The sequence below is a fragment of the Antennarius striatus genome, chromosome 4 (genome assembly GCF_040054535.1).
Source record: "Antennarius striatus isolate MH-2024 chromosome 4, ASM4005453v1, whole genome shotgun sequence".
Lineage (NCBI taxonomy): Eukaryota > Metazoa > Chordata > Actinopteri > Lophiiformes > Antennariidae > Antennarius > Antennarius striatus.
Genome location: NC_090779.1, coordinates 20,589,943 through 20,604,656, shown reverse-complemented (window position 1 = coordinate 20,604,656; position 14,714 = coordinate 20,589,943). Strand labels below are relative to the sequence as shown.

Below are 14,714 nucleotides of genomic sequence, written 5' to 3'. Positions count from 1 at the left end.
GTTAGACTGACCCATAGTGATATTTTGCCACTTCAATGTAAACTTGAACCGACCAGTGACCATTAGTAAAAAAATTTCAACTTTGGTGGCACAACTAATTTTCAATAACCAGGTCAAACTAGATGAAATTTTACCCCCCAAAATATTTTGTTTTTCTAACTTCCTCATAACTCTGACTGACTTTGGTGTGTCTTGATGAATGATGTTAACTCACTGAAGTAATGGCAAACTGCTGCTAATTGTATCAGGCTCTGGAGCCTGTCGATATCTGGTCTGTCTCTGTTGTGTGTTTGGTCCTACTGGAAACATGTTTGGGCAACCCTTTTAGCATTTAATCACACATGTTCACTGGGTCCTCCAAGGCTAACACTAGTTGGATATCACATTGCACCACCGATCAATATCCACAACAAATACCTCCCTACCCGAGCATTTTTACAGGAAACATGAAATGTTTGTAGAAGAATATAAAACATGGCCTGGGGTGTAGTGTATAGTACTTTAAAAGTACTTTAGAATTGCAAAAGGATTCTGTTTCATTAGGGATTTTTGTCCACTGCCTTCCCAATTATTCAGGAGGCAGAATGTGTCCTCTATGCTGAGATTAAAGAACTAATGCAGCAAGATAATGACAAAATCAAGACATATAGCAGTGGAACGGTGCAGATGTGGTTTGTATTTTTAACACAGTTACATCAGCGTCATTGTCAGTCATTGCTGCACAGAATAAATGATGCATTAAGAGAAAATATGTGGATAGTCATCTCAGAATTGTAGTTTTTCCATGAATTTTCTGTTACTTGCACTTAACAGTTTTCTATGTTCATGATATTGTCTTGCATTATTTTATGTGTAGTGTCTTTGTATTATAACAACACAGTTGATTACAGGCCTCATTCTTTTCATATTTTACCATCAGATGCCATTACATGTTTTACTGTATAGCATCTGAGTAAAAATATTGAATAATTATTGTAACAATTCCCGACTTGTTAGAGCTGAGCATAATTTAATCTATAGAATGGTTTAATTGTAAAATAATGTAAAATAAAATGTTATTACTTGGATTTTCTTCTTTTTTTTCTTAGAAATGGGAAGTACTATAGACATGTAAGACTGTGCACGATGCTTCCAAAAGGAATGGAGGACGAGGAAATACTGTATGTCAGGGTCGTGGGAGTATAAGTGGAACGATAAAGGTACAGTACAGTACTTCTATTCCGCAACCTACGGGTACTTATGCAAATCAACTGCGCATGCTCTGTAGTGACGGATGACAAGCAACACGGAGCATGCGTATTAACTGCTGTGGGCGGGGCTGAAAAGTGTAAACATGACATGGCTGGAGGGATTATTTTTAGGTAGTGTTAAATCCATTAGCGCAGCTAATATCAAGTGAAATGTGACGTTAATGCGTGAAGCTTGAAACGAAAATGAAATGTTATCCTCACGCATTTCTCTTATCCGTATTTGTTACCTTCTTTGCGCTTTTGTATGTCTTCAATCAACTAGCCTCCACTTTGGAAGGCAGAGAAGACTGGGACCTGAAAGAACAAGGTGTACCGGACAGGAGTGGTCATGACGCGGCACATCTCAGGAAAAGACCAGGGCTGGCTGGCCTTCGAAAACGGCTAGCTCATGGAAGGTGGCTGATTTTTGATAACCTGTCACCATGCTTTCTTTTTTCTCTTTTCTTTTCTTTTTTTTTTTTTTTTAGCAATATATCGCTCGGGATACATTGAAGCCTGCTGTCTGACTAAGACAAGTGTGTGACTTTTAGGCAGGATCAGAGTTTTCTAGCCTTTGAAACTTTGTTTGACTTGCAGCCGGTAATGTTAACGAAGCCCTAGCCTTAGTTTATGGTAGCTACCGAGTCGACAGTAAGTTTAATAGAACTGGATTGACGTAAAATACAAACCCTATTAAATGTGCCGTTTTATAGTTCCGTTTATGTTCTGTCAAATGTTGTTAATCCTAAACCATAGCTAACTAATTCTGTGCCTCGTTAAGCTTTTAGCTGATTTAAAGATTATTAACTGTTCGGCAACTAACTTGAGCATGCAGTTCTGGACAAATCTAATCTGGTATATTCTCTAAACGTCGTTCTGTTGTCCAAACGATCCAAATGATCATGTTTTTTTTCTGTCAGGTGTAAATCATTGTCAGTTTCTTACTGGAATCCTTACTGGAGAGTGCCTGCTGATGTGTGTGGAATGAACTGCTTGTTGGAATCATCTCCTAGGTATGTGCGACTTTACAAAAGCAATGTCTATGTTTTACCAATCAGCTGACTTGGTAATTCATTATTATAGATGGGAAGAGGTTCAAATGGCAGTAAAAAAAAATATCTGAAAATAGTCATTAGTTGTGCAACTGAAATTGTGTATCAGGCAAAAATGAGGTGGAATTTGCAAACATCAACAGTGGGTGTTGGTTGTTAAATGAAAGGTTATGTAAAATATTTTGCCGCTAACTAAAAACAATACAAATCTAGGGTTTTTTTGTTTTGTTTGTTTTTCAGTTTTAAAAAAAGTTTCAAATCACTATATTCTCTTTTCATTGACACTTGACTTCGTGGTCATGAGCTTTGGGTCATGACCAAAAGCTCAAGATCCTGGATACAAGTGGTTGAAATTAGTTTCAACCACTTGTATCCTCTATAGAATGCCTTGGTATACCCTTCGAGATAGGATGAGGACTTCGGAGTAGAGCCGCTGCTCCTCCATACCAAGCAGAGCCAGCTGAGGTGGCTTGGGCATCTGATTTGGATGCCTCCCTCCTTCCGGGACGAGGCCTCAGGGAGGAACTAGGGCACGTTGAAAGGACTATATCTCTCAGCTGGTCAGGGAACGCTAGTTGCGGAGTCTTGGGAGAGGGAGGTATGGGTATCCCTGCTTAGATTTTTGCCTCCACTACCCGGCTCTGGATAAGCGTTCAAAATGGATGGATTGACTTCATGTTCTAACTTTTGTGACTTGGGGCTATAAATTACGTTCTTTCATACATAATTATCAGCCCTAGATGCTGATCTTGTACATTAGTGCCAGACAGTTGAGCTTGCTTATAGTTTTACAACTTTTTATGCTGTTCAGTGTAACTGATGTTGCAAGAAAAAAGTTTAATACTCATATCTGATTTTTTTTTTTCTGTCTTCTCTTAGAGCAAAGTCAGGGTCTGCAGTCATGGAACTTAGGGATGAGAGAAGTCACCTGGCTGTGGTGGTTTGTGGCCCCCGGCTTGAGGAGGCTCTTACCATGTTGAAATCTGCTGTTCTCTTCAGTAAAAAGCCTCTGCACTTTTATATCTTTGCTGAAGATGATCTGCAAGACGGCTTCAGAAATGCTGTAAGTGTCCTCTCCTATAAAACTATGTCTCATTGCTTTTTATGTACAGTATACATATTTTGGGTGTGCAGTTTCTTAAAGCATCAGAGCAGTGACTGTATCCATTGCAGAGGACCTATTGTGCCATTGTTAGCACAACACAGAATGAAATTAGGAAGACATAGTTGCGCAACAAATTACCAAAAGCAAATTCAAGAAATTATCAGAGGAATGTGTGTTAAAGATGAAAAAAATTAATTCATGATAAAGTTTATTTTTAAAAAAAAATCTAATTCTTGTTTGGAAAGTGAATTCATGATACTGTATCTGTTTTGAGATAACTATACATTACAACATGGGTTCATTTTAAAATACTGTATTACAATCTTTAAAGACAAGCAAGGCAGTTGGTCTTTATCTATTATGAGACCAACAAGCAGGAAGGCCATGCTCCTGCAGGAATCTGGCCCAAGATAATGGGCTTTATAACCAGAGCCAGTGAATTTGGAAAATATTTGACTAGGAAAATGAACAGTGTCAAGACAAATAGAACCCTACAAGAGAAATACACTACTAGAGCAAACACATCAAGAATAAAACTTGTGCGTGGATTTTGTTGAAGTGCAGTTTTTATTTCTACTCATCTTTTCCTAAAGCTGTACTCCTGGCCAAGGACACTTCAGACCAAGTTTAACTTCACCATCTACCCCATCACTTTTCCTAAGGGTAATATAAAAGAGTGGAAGCTGCTCTTCAAACCTTGTGCTTCTCAGAGGCTCTTCCTGCCGGTAACTTGGTAGTCATGATTCATACATATGACTAACAATTAGAAAGAAATGCTCCTAAATCTTGTACGGTCTGTTTTGCAGCTGATCCTGAATGACGTGGATTCTTTGCTCTATGTGGACACAGATATCCTTTTTCTGCAGCCAGTAGAGGACATCTGGGCATTCCTGTCTCTCTTCAATTCAACCCAGTTAGCTGCCATGGCTCTAGAACATGAGGAGCCACGCATTGGATGGTACAACCATTTTGCCCGCCACCCATACTATGGCAAAACGGGTATTAACTCAGGGGTCATGCTTATGAACATGACGCGACTCAGGAAAAAATATTTCAAGGTATTGTCTGATTTTGAAACAACATCCTCATATTCCCTTAATAATTGAATTGTAAAGAGAGTTGAGAATGCTGAAGATTGTATCAGGAGTAACTGCACCACCAAGATTAACCAACTGAGGGCGCTCTTGTAGCTTTTTCTAAACCATCACCAGGGTTCTTGACAGGCAGAACAGTTTCTTTGAGAAGATTTGAATCACTGATGTAATAATATTCCAGCTATATGTACGTATTGACGTATTGACCTTTCTTTACTTACAGAATGATATGACAACAGTTGCACTGCGATGGGAGGAAATTCTGATGCCCCTTCTTCAGAAGTACAAACTCAATATCACCTGGGGTGACCAGGACCTCCTAAATATCATATTTCATCATAACCCAGGTTTGTACAACCACAAATACAGCATTATTTCTTCTCTTAGTGTCATTTATACCACAAAGAAAGCTTTAAGAAAAATATTTTGTGTTTTAAACATTTCCCATCAAATGTGTAAATACTTGCAAGGGATTAATTGATATCGAGTCAACCTAGTTATTCATCACCAATATCAATATCAATCATGCCTTTTGCTGCATTACAGAAAGCTTATATGTGTTTCCCTGCCAGTGGAACTACCGTCCAGACCACTGTATCTATGGCAGCAACTGTCAAGAAGCTGAACATGAAGGTGTCTTCATTCTCCATGGTAACAGAGGAGTTTACCACAATGATAAACAGCCAACGTTTCGTGCCATCTATGAGGCAATAGAAAAGGTAGAGACAACCTCTATAATTATTAATCTGTGGTTTTTCTGAGGCCCTATTGTAAAGTCCATGACAATTGACAAGCCGTGCAAAAATCTTTTAGTGGGCTTTAGTTTATTTAGAGCATTTGAGACCACCAACTTAAAGTTCATGTAAGAAGAAGTAATATTTGAATGGTTTAATTCTAATGAAGAGACTCACAAACTTTCTTTTTCTTCTAGTCTTGTGTGGGGATGTTTTGTCAGTACACTGGACAGCTTGAGGAAACATTTACAAGTCATTACATTATCAATAGGCACTCCGGGCCATTGCTTTTCTCTTACGGATGCTTCCGTCCAACAGTGCTTAATCAATAGTCTGTTAAACATTTCAGTCATTCTGTCTCAGCTCTTCCCAAACCAGACAAATGAGCCTCACCCAGTTTCGATCACTGGAACGATGGCTCGAGATTGTTGTCAACTAAAATTCTAAAATCCATGGAGTGTGTTACAGAGTGATTAGTCACAGGGGGTGTGATTTCAAATTGTGGAGTGTCCTTATATAGGGATCTGTTTGGTGGCCAATCTAAGTTGTCTTTAAACTGTCAAATGCTACTGCAAACTAGAATCATTGACAGAAACAATTTGAAAGCCAACTGCCAACAGTAAAAAAAATATTTATAACTGAAGGAAAAGGCAGTCTTAGCCGCTGCACACAAAAACTACCAGAAGACCCAAACTATTAACATATTATATTCTCTAACTTTCCTATCCTGTCTGTGCAGCCCACCTGCCAGTTCATTACTTTCATGGCAGGTTTGAAGGCAGTAATTGCCTCAAACATTTGTGTAATTATTCAGCAAACATTACTGGCAGAAAAAAAATAGAAAGGGAAGGAAAAATTAGAGTCGCTGTAGGGTTTGTGCTTAAACCAGATTTGGCTTTATTGGAACAGCTGGTGAGGTCTGGCTGTCTCTTAACACCTTCTGTAAAACCTAAACATTATCAGAACTGTTAGCATCCTTAAGTTGGTATGCCTCCCCACAGAGCACTATCAGTGAATCGCTGGCACTCTAAAATATGTAACGGACAACAGATAACATCTGTCAAAATTACTCCAAACCCATTTCAGCTGTTAAAGCTTAAAAGTCCACCAGACATTCTTCATAAGTGAGCAGGAAAATCAGCCAGAGCATTGGCAGCTCTCTTCGATCCGTTCTTGTTGAGTTCGGCACACCGGCCAGCGTGCAGACAGCAATCGGGGGAACAAGGGAGGCTTCATTAGCTGGTCTCCATCCATTACCGCCACAGGGCCCATCCTGGCCACTATCAGTGCGGGCAATGTTCTCAGCCATTAGGTAAACGAGCAGGCTTCATTATACGCCACTCGGCTCTCATGCCTCCATCAGTCTCTCTGACAGCCCAAACACACATACAGCATCCAAGATATTACATATCAGACATTACCCGAGTTTAGGAGGTGGAGGAGTGCACTGGTTTTACATTAATAAGCGTAACACATGTCTCATATTAAACAGAAAAACACACAAAAACAGATCTCTGTAGTGCAATTACTTGCTGAGGAAAAAAGGTCCTGGTCTAACTGAAGCACCTTTTATTCTTCATTATAGGCTAAATTGTGTTGATGCTTTAATCAGTCCTTCCTGTTGCTGTGGCTCTTTAGACACATCCCCCCAACCCCCAGTCAGCATCCCACTCAGTCCTTTAAGTACAGCATCCTATAGCCGGGAGCAGGCAGTTCTAGAGGAAGCTCTCATTTCCACCCCACCAAGACCTCCTTACTCAGCTCCGCTCCCAAGGCAGGCTCTCCCAAGCAGCACAGGAGCTTGCAATAAAGGGCACTACCATTACCCAGCCAAGCCCACAGAAGAGTTGTAAAATTTTTAGTGCTGACGCTAGTTTGAGACATCATGATGGCTGTGTGGACAACCTACCAGCAGCATGCACATAAAAATCAATAGTAAGCTGTTAATGGTGCTTTATTGCCTCCTGCAGTATATGAAAGATAATAAAGAAAGTGTGCTTTGAGTGACCCAATGCTTGCCCAAACCAGAATCAAATGAGATGCTATAAAACAGTGATTTTGTCTTATTTAGTAGTTTTTTTTAAAAAAAGGATGTATTAAAACAAAATGCACGGCTCCATTATGTAACGCCTTGACTCTTTAATAATAGTTAATTAACTATTTGTAACTTTGGATATTCATTGTCCACTCTGAAGTGACAGAAATGAATCAAATGCAGAATTTTAAAGTCCTGAACTGACAGCAATAAATGCGCCATTTGATTTGTACGACTTGAATGCAGTTATTGTCTGTTTTATAGCTGTCTGGGTGGGGGTGTAAAACCACTGATTTATGTTTTATTTTCTTCAAAAGCATGCTTTGAGTCCTCTTTGATTCATAAGAATGAGTTGAGTGGAAAAGAGGTGCAGCTGCCAGACATTGGTGGAGATATAAAACTGTAATAGATGTTAATCTTTACTCTGAAGTCCAAAATGTGACACCTGCACATCCTTCTCTTTGTTGCAGTACCCATTTGGTGAGGACATGGAGACGTCGTTGCTCAAACCACTGGAAACTTTGCTGCAGAACATCACACATACCTACTGTGGAAGAGTCAGTCACGTGTTTACCAAGAAGTTAAAACAGAGCATCGCTTCTGTTCAGCGTGACGCCACATGGAAAAGATGATCAGGACAGCACTCCACTTTCAGTCTATGATTAGTGTCTGATTAGTGACCTGGATCCAAGAGGCTCACATGGAGACAGAGCTGGAAGACTGAACATGGAGCCATCGCCGTCATCAAGATTGTGGAAATGGAAGTAAAGAGTAACGTGTGGAATAGGTTTTGGGGGGCAGGGATTGTGTTTTCAAGCAACACACCTGTCCAGCGAAAACACAATCAGGTCACAAATTTGTCCCCATGGTGGGAAATGCACTGAATCCACTTTGCTGTGTTGAGATTCAAGCCTTCATACTGTCACAAGGACAGCTTCTGTAAACCAGATAATCAGGTCGTTTTATTTGAGGTACAGTCGGACCTGTCTAAGATGACATGCATGCTGGGAAGCCCAGTTTGGAACAAAGAACGGCTCTACAAGAAGTGGTGGAAGGCCAGGTTTGACAGTACGGTCTGAGTTTCAATGCAGTCACTTTTTACCATCCTTTAAGGTGTGGAAAAAAGAAATGCAGTACAAAACCTTGTTTCTATCAAGAGTATTTTATCAGATTTTTCTCTATAGCTTTACATAACAGTGTTTACATATATGTTTGTCACTCCCATATATTAGAGAATATTGTTGTTTCTTACCAGGTACGTGTTTGCCATACAGGATCTCCCCTCTTGTTCTGTTGGATGTAACCAATGAGTATTTATTGTTGAATGTCTATCAAATGTTAGCACTTTGATTTGAGAAATCGGTTCCTTAATTCCTAAGCGTACAATATCATGTCTGATGTTAATGTCTCATTGAAAAGCCAGCTTAGACATTCAAATGTATTTTACATGACTGGAAATAAATATTTTAGTAATACACACCTCTGATTCTGCTGTTTTCATGTTACATACTATCTAAAGTAAATAGACTAGCAATTACGTTGAAGATGAGTCTGAACTGAAGAAGTCTCTTGGCTGAGAGACGAAACTTATTGATTGACTTAAACAGCTTTGGATATGACACACTTTATAATTTAGTTTTAATATACTGCTGTATTTTGATCCACTCTAATTAAAGGTTTTATTATAAATATAAAAATTTGAATTATAATAATATAAAATAATTTTTGAAGTTACTGAAGGTTGAATTTGTTTGATACACAGTTTCTTGACTTGCCAGCTCACACCTCACACAGATAAAGCTCAAGCAACATTCTCTAATCTGAAAATAAGACCTGAGAGTGTGAAGGCTTTGTTAAGTGTTCGATGGCCAAAAAGGAGCTGATGAGTCAGGTCAGTCCCCTCTGGCTTTTTGTTTCAAAAGCATATTGACAGATGTGCTTGGAATAAGCAATAGATCTGCATGATGAGTTAAAAATGGTTCTATTCTCAGAGCTGATAAGACTTTTTTTTTTTTCAGTAAAATCCCAAAGGGCAAATGTCTTGCAATTTCAGATGTAACTACTTTCCTTTTACAAGTTTAATTTAAAACTCAATTTTAAATAAAACCAGCAGAGACCCAGCGTTGAAGTCTTTCTGACAAATTTGCATACTAGGAAAATTAAAGTCTGAATGAATTTCGATAATTTACTTGGGAAAAGTTATGATCAAACTTTCATCTATGTGAACCTCAGATCAATTGGCTTGGATTCAGGCAGATATGCAGGTCATCAATAAATTGTTAATATTTAAAATAGAATCCCCATGATGGAAACTCTTTAAAAAATATTTTAAAGTATTTTTGGTTTGGGTACAGAAAACCTTGCACAAAAAAAACAACAAAAAATCAATTTGTCTCCTGTGTAATAATTTTTCATTTAGCAGTGGATTACTCAAAGATATGTGTTTACAGCTTCTACACACAACAAATATTTAGTTTTTAGATCCAGTTAATGCTGCTGCTGCTTCGTCAGTGCTGCACCCCTGGACATTTTTTTTTTCAGTAGATTCATGAAAAGCAATCTTGTAGTTTTTCGATAATTCTGCAAACAGGTCAACAGATATCCTCTTTAATTCAGGAAAAAGTGAAAGAGGAATAGGAGGAAACTTTCTTTAGTTACGGTGGACATGGCCACAGCCATTCATATTGATACTGGACCAGTGGAGTAGATTAGAGCCATTTTACTGGAAACTGAATCCAGAACCTTGCTGTGAGGAAAAAGCGCTACCCATTGAGCTACCGTGCCACCACGGTAAAACGTCTGTTTCCCTTAGTGCAACTTTCTGCTCTCTAACTTTCCTTCTGCGTGATATCACGTAATTAATTAGCATTTTGATCAGTAATACATTTGCAGACACCGCTGAGACTGGTGTAATTGTGCTGATATGTCAAGGTTTAAAACAGTAATTTACTGTTGGGAATTAGTTATGCATGGAATCTTCAGTATAATGCTGAGCAGATTTGTTTATCTTATCGTAAGAGGAACAAGGTAGATAAATATGTAAATAAGATTCGTTTCTTGGTTTAGTTCCTATCTGAATGTATGGATATCATTTAATCACTATAGATTTTCTTCTTTTCCTTTTGGCTTGTCCCGTCAGTGGTCGCCAAATGGTGTGCCATTCAAACTTCACCCTTGCTAATCACTGCTACTTCTTGGTCCACCACACTTGCATCATCTACTCAACCTTCTCTCTCATTTTCCTTATTCATTAACTCCTCAAAGTATTCCTTCAATCCACCCAATACACTGCTGGCACCAGTTAACACATTTCCTATCCTATCTCTATCTTTACCCACCCTGACCTGCTGCACTTCCTTCCCATCTCAAACCCTCTGTCTGGTCAACCTGCAGATATCTTTTTCTCCTTCCCAAGTGTCCAACCTGGGATACACGTCATCATGTGCCTCTTGTCTGACCTTTGCCACCTCTACTTTGGCTCTGTTGCATCTCACTGTATTCTTGTCTCCTCACCTCAGTCCTCTTAATACATAGATATAAACTTTATTAATCCTGGAGGAAATTGCACATATCCACTGCTCAGGCATTACATAACAAATAAATACTGGATAAACACCAGGAGAAAAAGAAACACAGACATCACAGGACAAACCACAAGACATACACTACATTAACAGTATAAAATTAAATAAAATCCATTCAACCACGTGCTGACCTCGCCACCTCCCCCCCACTCCTCCTGAGAGAGTCATTGTACCCCCTGATGGCACGGGGCACGAAGGAAGACCACAGCCTCTCTGTGGAATCGCTGTGTGACAGCAGTCTGCCGCTGAAGGTGCTTCTCTGCTGGGAGAAGGCGGTGTGTAGGGGGTGGCTGGTGTTGTTCATGATAGCCTTAACTTTAGACATGGTCCTGCTCTCCAGAAGTGACCCCACAGAGTCCAGGCTGAGCCTTCAGTGTACCTGTACCTGTCTGTGTTTGCCATTCAATTCCAGTCTGGCTAGTAATTTAAATATACTCCTCAAAGACAAGGGGTCATGCTCGATCGCTGACCCGTCACCTTAAAGTCACGCTCTGTGGATCAAAGTTTCCACAACCAATCCATACTGAGGCTACCTGGGGGCACAATCTCCTCTCTCGTCTCGTCTCACGCCACAGCCATAAACAACCGCTCAAGGAGCCTCCACAGTGGCGTGGTACCATCGCCTGTAAGTTAGTATGATATGTTTCATGGGTACTTCACATTCACAAACCCAAACATAAGGTTGCTGCTGCTAAGCCTCTCGCTTATTCCGCCTTCTATGGCCCAGTTGGAGAAAATGTCATTGAGATTGAGTATTAAAAATGCATGAGTAATGCTATTTGTATTACCAGTCATAAATGAATGTATCAATCACTTCAACTGACCTTTTCATCCCCCTGACAGAGCGTCATCAATGAGCCACATCTCTGTGCCAGAGGTCTCACAGACTATTGGTTAAAATCAATGCCGTGCAAAGTATTGTTAGTGAACAATACGCCCCGTGATTCAATACGCTGCGTTTTCTTGATTGCATTATAGACGTCAGTGACAAGCAGCATTCATGGTCTGAACATGTGATTCATGGTAACTGATTGACTGCAATTGTGGGCATCAACCTCTGCTAGCACCAGCGTTACAGCAGGATCGGTGGGTACAAATTATGACATGGTTGAATGCCAAAATGGCATTTGTGTTGTCTTTTCACATGCAGATAAACTTTATTTACACCCGTGTGTGTGATTGTTGACTTAGGGGAAGAATGTCAAAAATCAACAGCAATCAATGCCTCAAGAGTTCTGAAGAATCTCCTGAATCTCTTCTTGATCTTTCCTGAATCTCTTCTGGATGTCGTCTCGATCTCCTGCAGCCTGTCTGACTCAAGATTTAGCATCGTCTTCTCTTTTTTGTTTTAAGCCAATCCCTTTTAACTGCTTACTAATCCCTGTCAACTTTGCTCTGTACTCTTCTTTCTCATTATTTCTTTTCCCTTCCCTTTTTGTCCCTTGGGGCTCAAAACTCATATACTGTAGGACATTTAATTGTCTTCTGCATGCATTCCTCCTCCACTGGCATTTCCTAATGAATCTATCGTCCTCAGGCCCCCCACTCCCACCACCCCCCACATGGGGGGGTGTGCTGCTTCATTGACTATTAGAGCAAATCGACCTGTGTGGGGAACTTTTAATTGTTTTCTTCCCAGGGCCTGACAGCCGAAGACACATGATGGATTTGTTGCAACATTTCTCTCTGACACGGAAAAGGACAATCCCTTCATGCCTAGAAAAACATTCATGGTCAAATGACAACTTTTGCAAAAAGCGATCAAGTCAGTGTGAGCTATTTTTCTTAATGAGCGCTTTACCAAGCTGGGCTTCAGACCACAGAAGTGCCTTTCATTTTGCAGCTGAAACTACATTCAAAAAGGAAATCCCTGGGGCTAAATGGACTGTTTCACAAACTCCGCAATTTACCACAAGTCTGTCTCTACCTCATGAACTGTTGGCTGTCATGCAAGTGTTAAATGAGCTTGGTTTTCTGGAAACATAGACGTTGCCCCTCATGTGAAACCTATTATAAAAAAGCTAATCTCGGAGTCATTTAGACTTCTATTTCTTACACTTGGAGGCATTTGTAACACTGAAATAGATTAATCAGTCATATTACAGCAACAGTGTAATTTAAGGTTGCCAAGCTGCGAAATGCATTATGAGCTGGAAGGAATATAACACAAATTGTTCCAAACAAACGAACATTTCAGACTCCCTTGTTGATTTCAAGGGTGCTTCGACCACCAAAAGACAGAAAAGCTTCCTCATCAAAGGTCGTGTAAGGTTTTATCATTATTTTATGCACACGTAGACGGACAGCGAAATGTTTCCATAATACGGTTTATATAATATAAGAGTTTAGATTTAATCGGTGGACTATAGTTGTTCGGATGCTTTAAACAAGCAACATCATTTTAGGCTCAATGATGATGATTATCACATGGCTTCATGACTATGAAGCATGTAGAGAAAAAAAAAGAATACATGTTAAAAATGGGCCAAAACAGCCAATTTAAGAATAGTTGCTATTCTATACAAAGTCTCAGACGGGTCAGAAACCATTGCTTTAACCATGGATTTTTACATCCGAATAAAATCTACATTGAAAGGAGGATTATGAACTTTTGTGCCAAACTGAGTCAAGAAAATATGAAGTTTCTCACAGCTTTTGTACAAAGGTTCTGGACTGAGTCTCCTTTTCAACACCCAACCTCATCATCAACCTTTATTAAATTCCTTCTGGTCTGAACAGAATATTTTTCAAGGCAGGTGAACTCAACTACCTTATTCAGTAAATTGTAATTTTCTATTAAAATAGCTTTTTTAGTCCATTAGACTTCATATCAACAATAATAACAGGAGCGACACATTATGACACATTAGTTTCACAGAAAATCAGCCATTACAAGCAAATCCAGGGGAACAGCCATTACTGTGTCATGTAAAATTAACAGGAAGCGAGGATTCACTGCCTTTATTTAAAAAGTTGTCCACCATGACTGGAGAATAACCAGATTTCAATTAAAGGGGAAAATCTTTATTGTCATGGGACCCAAAGCGAGTCACTGGAATGTGCCTTAAGGGTCTGACTTCACTCCATTTCATTATCTCCCTCCTGCATGCATGGATTTCCTTTTACCTCTCGCCAGCAGCCGTTCACTCAATATTCACCTATAACGGTGTTCAAGAGAAATCAATTGAAGGGCTGGGATGTGAAGTTAATTCTAAATGGTTACAAGGAGCAAAACATTTACACTTGCTGCTTAGATTTTCTATATCTTTACTACTTTTGTTTGCTACAGCAAACACAGAGAAATGCACAATAGAAGTCTTAAAGTCTTGAAAATACATCAACCAATGGTTTGACCTGTAACGATCAGTTATTTAATATTAATATTATATTCATCCTCCAGACAATGCATAGTCCTTGATCAGATGAATGATTTGGTACTTCTCTCTCCCTTTTTTTTAATTGACAATGGTATCAACTGGAAAAAGTGAACGACAATTTAATAAGAAGATTAAGTTCTAATCCTGTTTGCAGATCATTCAGGTCTACGGTGTGACACTGGAGGATAATCCATGAGACTTCTCACATTATCATCTTCCCGCCACACAAATGTTAATATCATAATACCTAGTGTCATCATTCTGGCTGAGAATATATTTGAAGTTTTTTAAGTATTAACTTGCTTTACTGTTGGAATATCTCATCCAGATTATAGCAGGCTGAACAACCAAAGAGCCTCAGGACCAAATAGCAACAACTTTCACATACCCCATAATGTTTAATCCAAATTTTACCAAGGTTAAATGTAGGGATTTCATTAATGACACTAACACCCTCGCAAGGAAATATATTAACAAAATAATTGTCTTTAACAAGGTTGAATG

The 14,714-nt window shown here is 39.3% G+C and overlaps 1 protein-coding gene across 3 annotated transcripts; it reads left to right on the top strand.

Annotated features, from left to right (window-relative positions):
- Positions 1-1,061: 1,061 nt before the first annotated feature.
- Positions 1,062-8,728, top strand: LOC137594088 (glucoside xylosyltransferase 1-like). Of its 3 annotated transcripts, XM_068313335.1 has the most exons (9): positions 1,062-1,199; positions 1,513-1,645; positions 2,150-2,242; positions 3,161-3,344; positions 3,980-4,111; positions 4,193-4,444; positions 4,704-4,827; positions 5,027-5,199; positions 7,720-8,728. In XM_068313335.1, exons 1-9 carry the CDS (start codon positions 1,163-1,165, stop codon positions 7,879-7,881), a joined length of 1,290 nt encoding a protein of 429 aa, XP_068169436.1. In that variant the 5' UTR covers positions 1,062-1,162; the 3' UTR covers positions 7,882-8,728. The 3 variants fall into 3 exon arrangements, 2 of the variants coding, with proteins under 2 accessions (XP_068169436.1, XP_068169434.1); XR_011035207.1 differs by lacking the exon at positions 1,062-1,199 and having other exon boundaries at positions 1,274-1,645; positions 5,053-5,199; positions 7,720-7,858; XM_068313333.1 differs by lacking the exon at positions 1,062-1,199 and having other exon boundaries at positions 1,281-1,645.
- Positions 8,729-14,714: the final 5,986 nt, after the last annotated feature.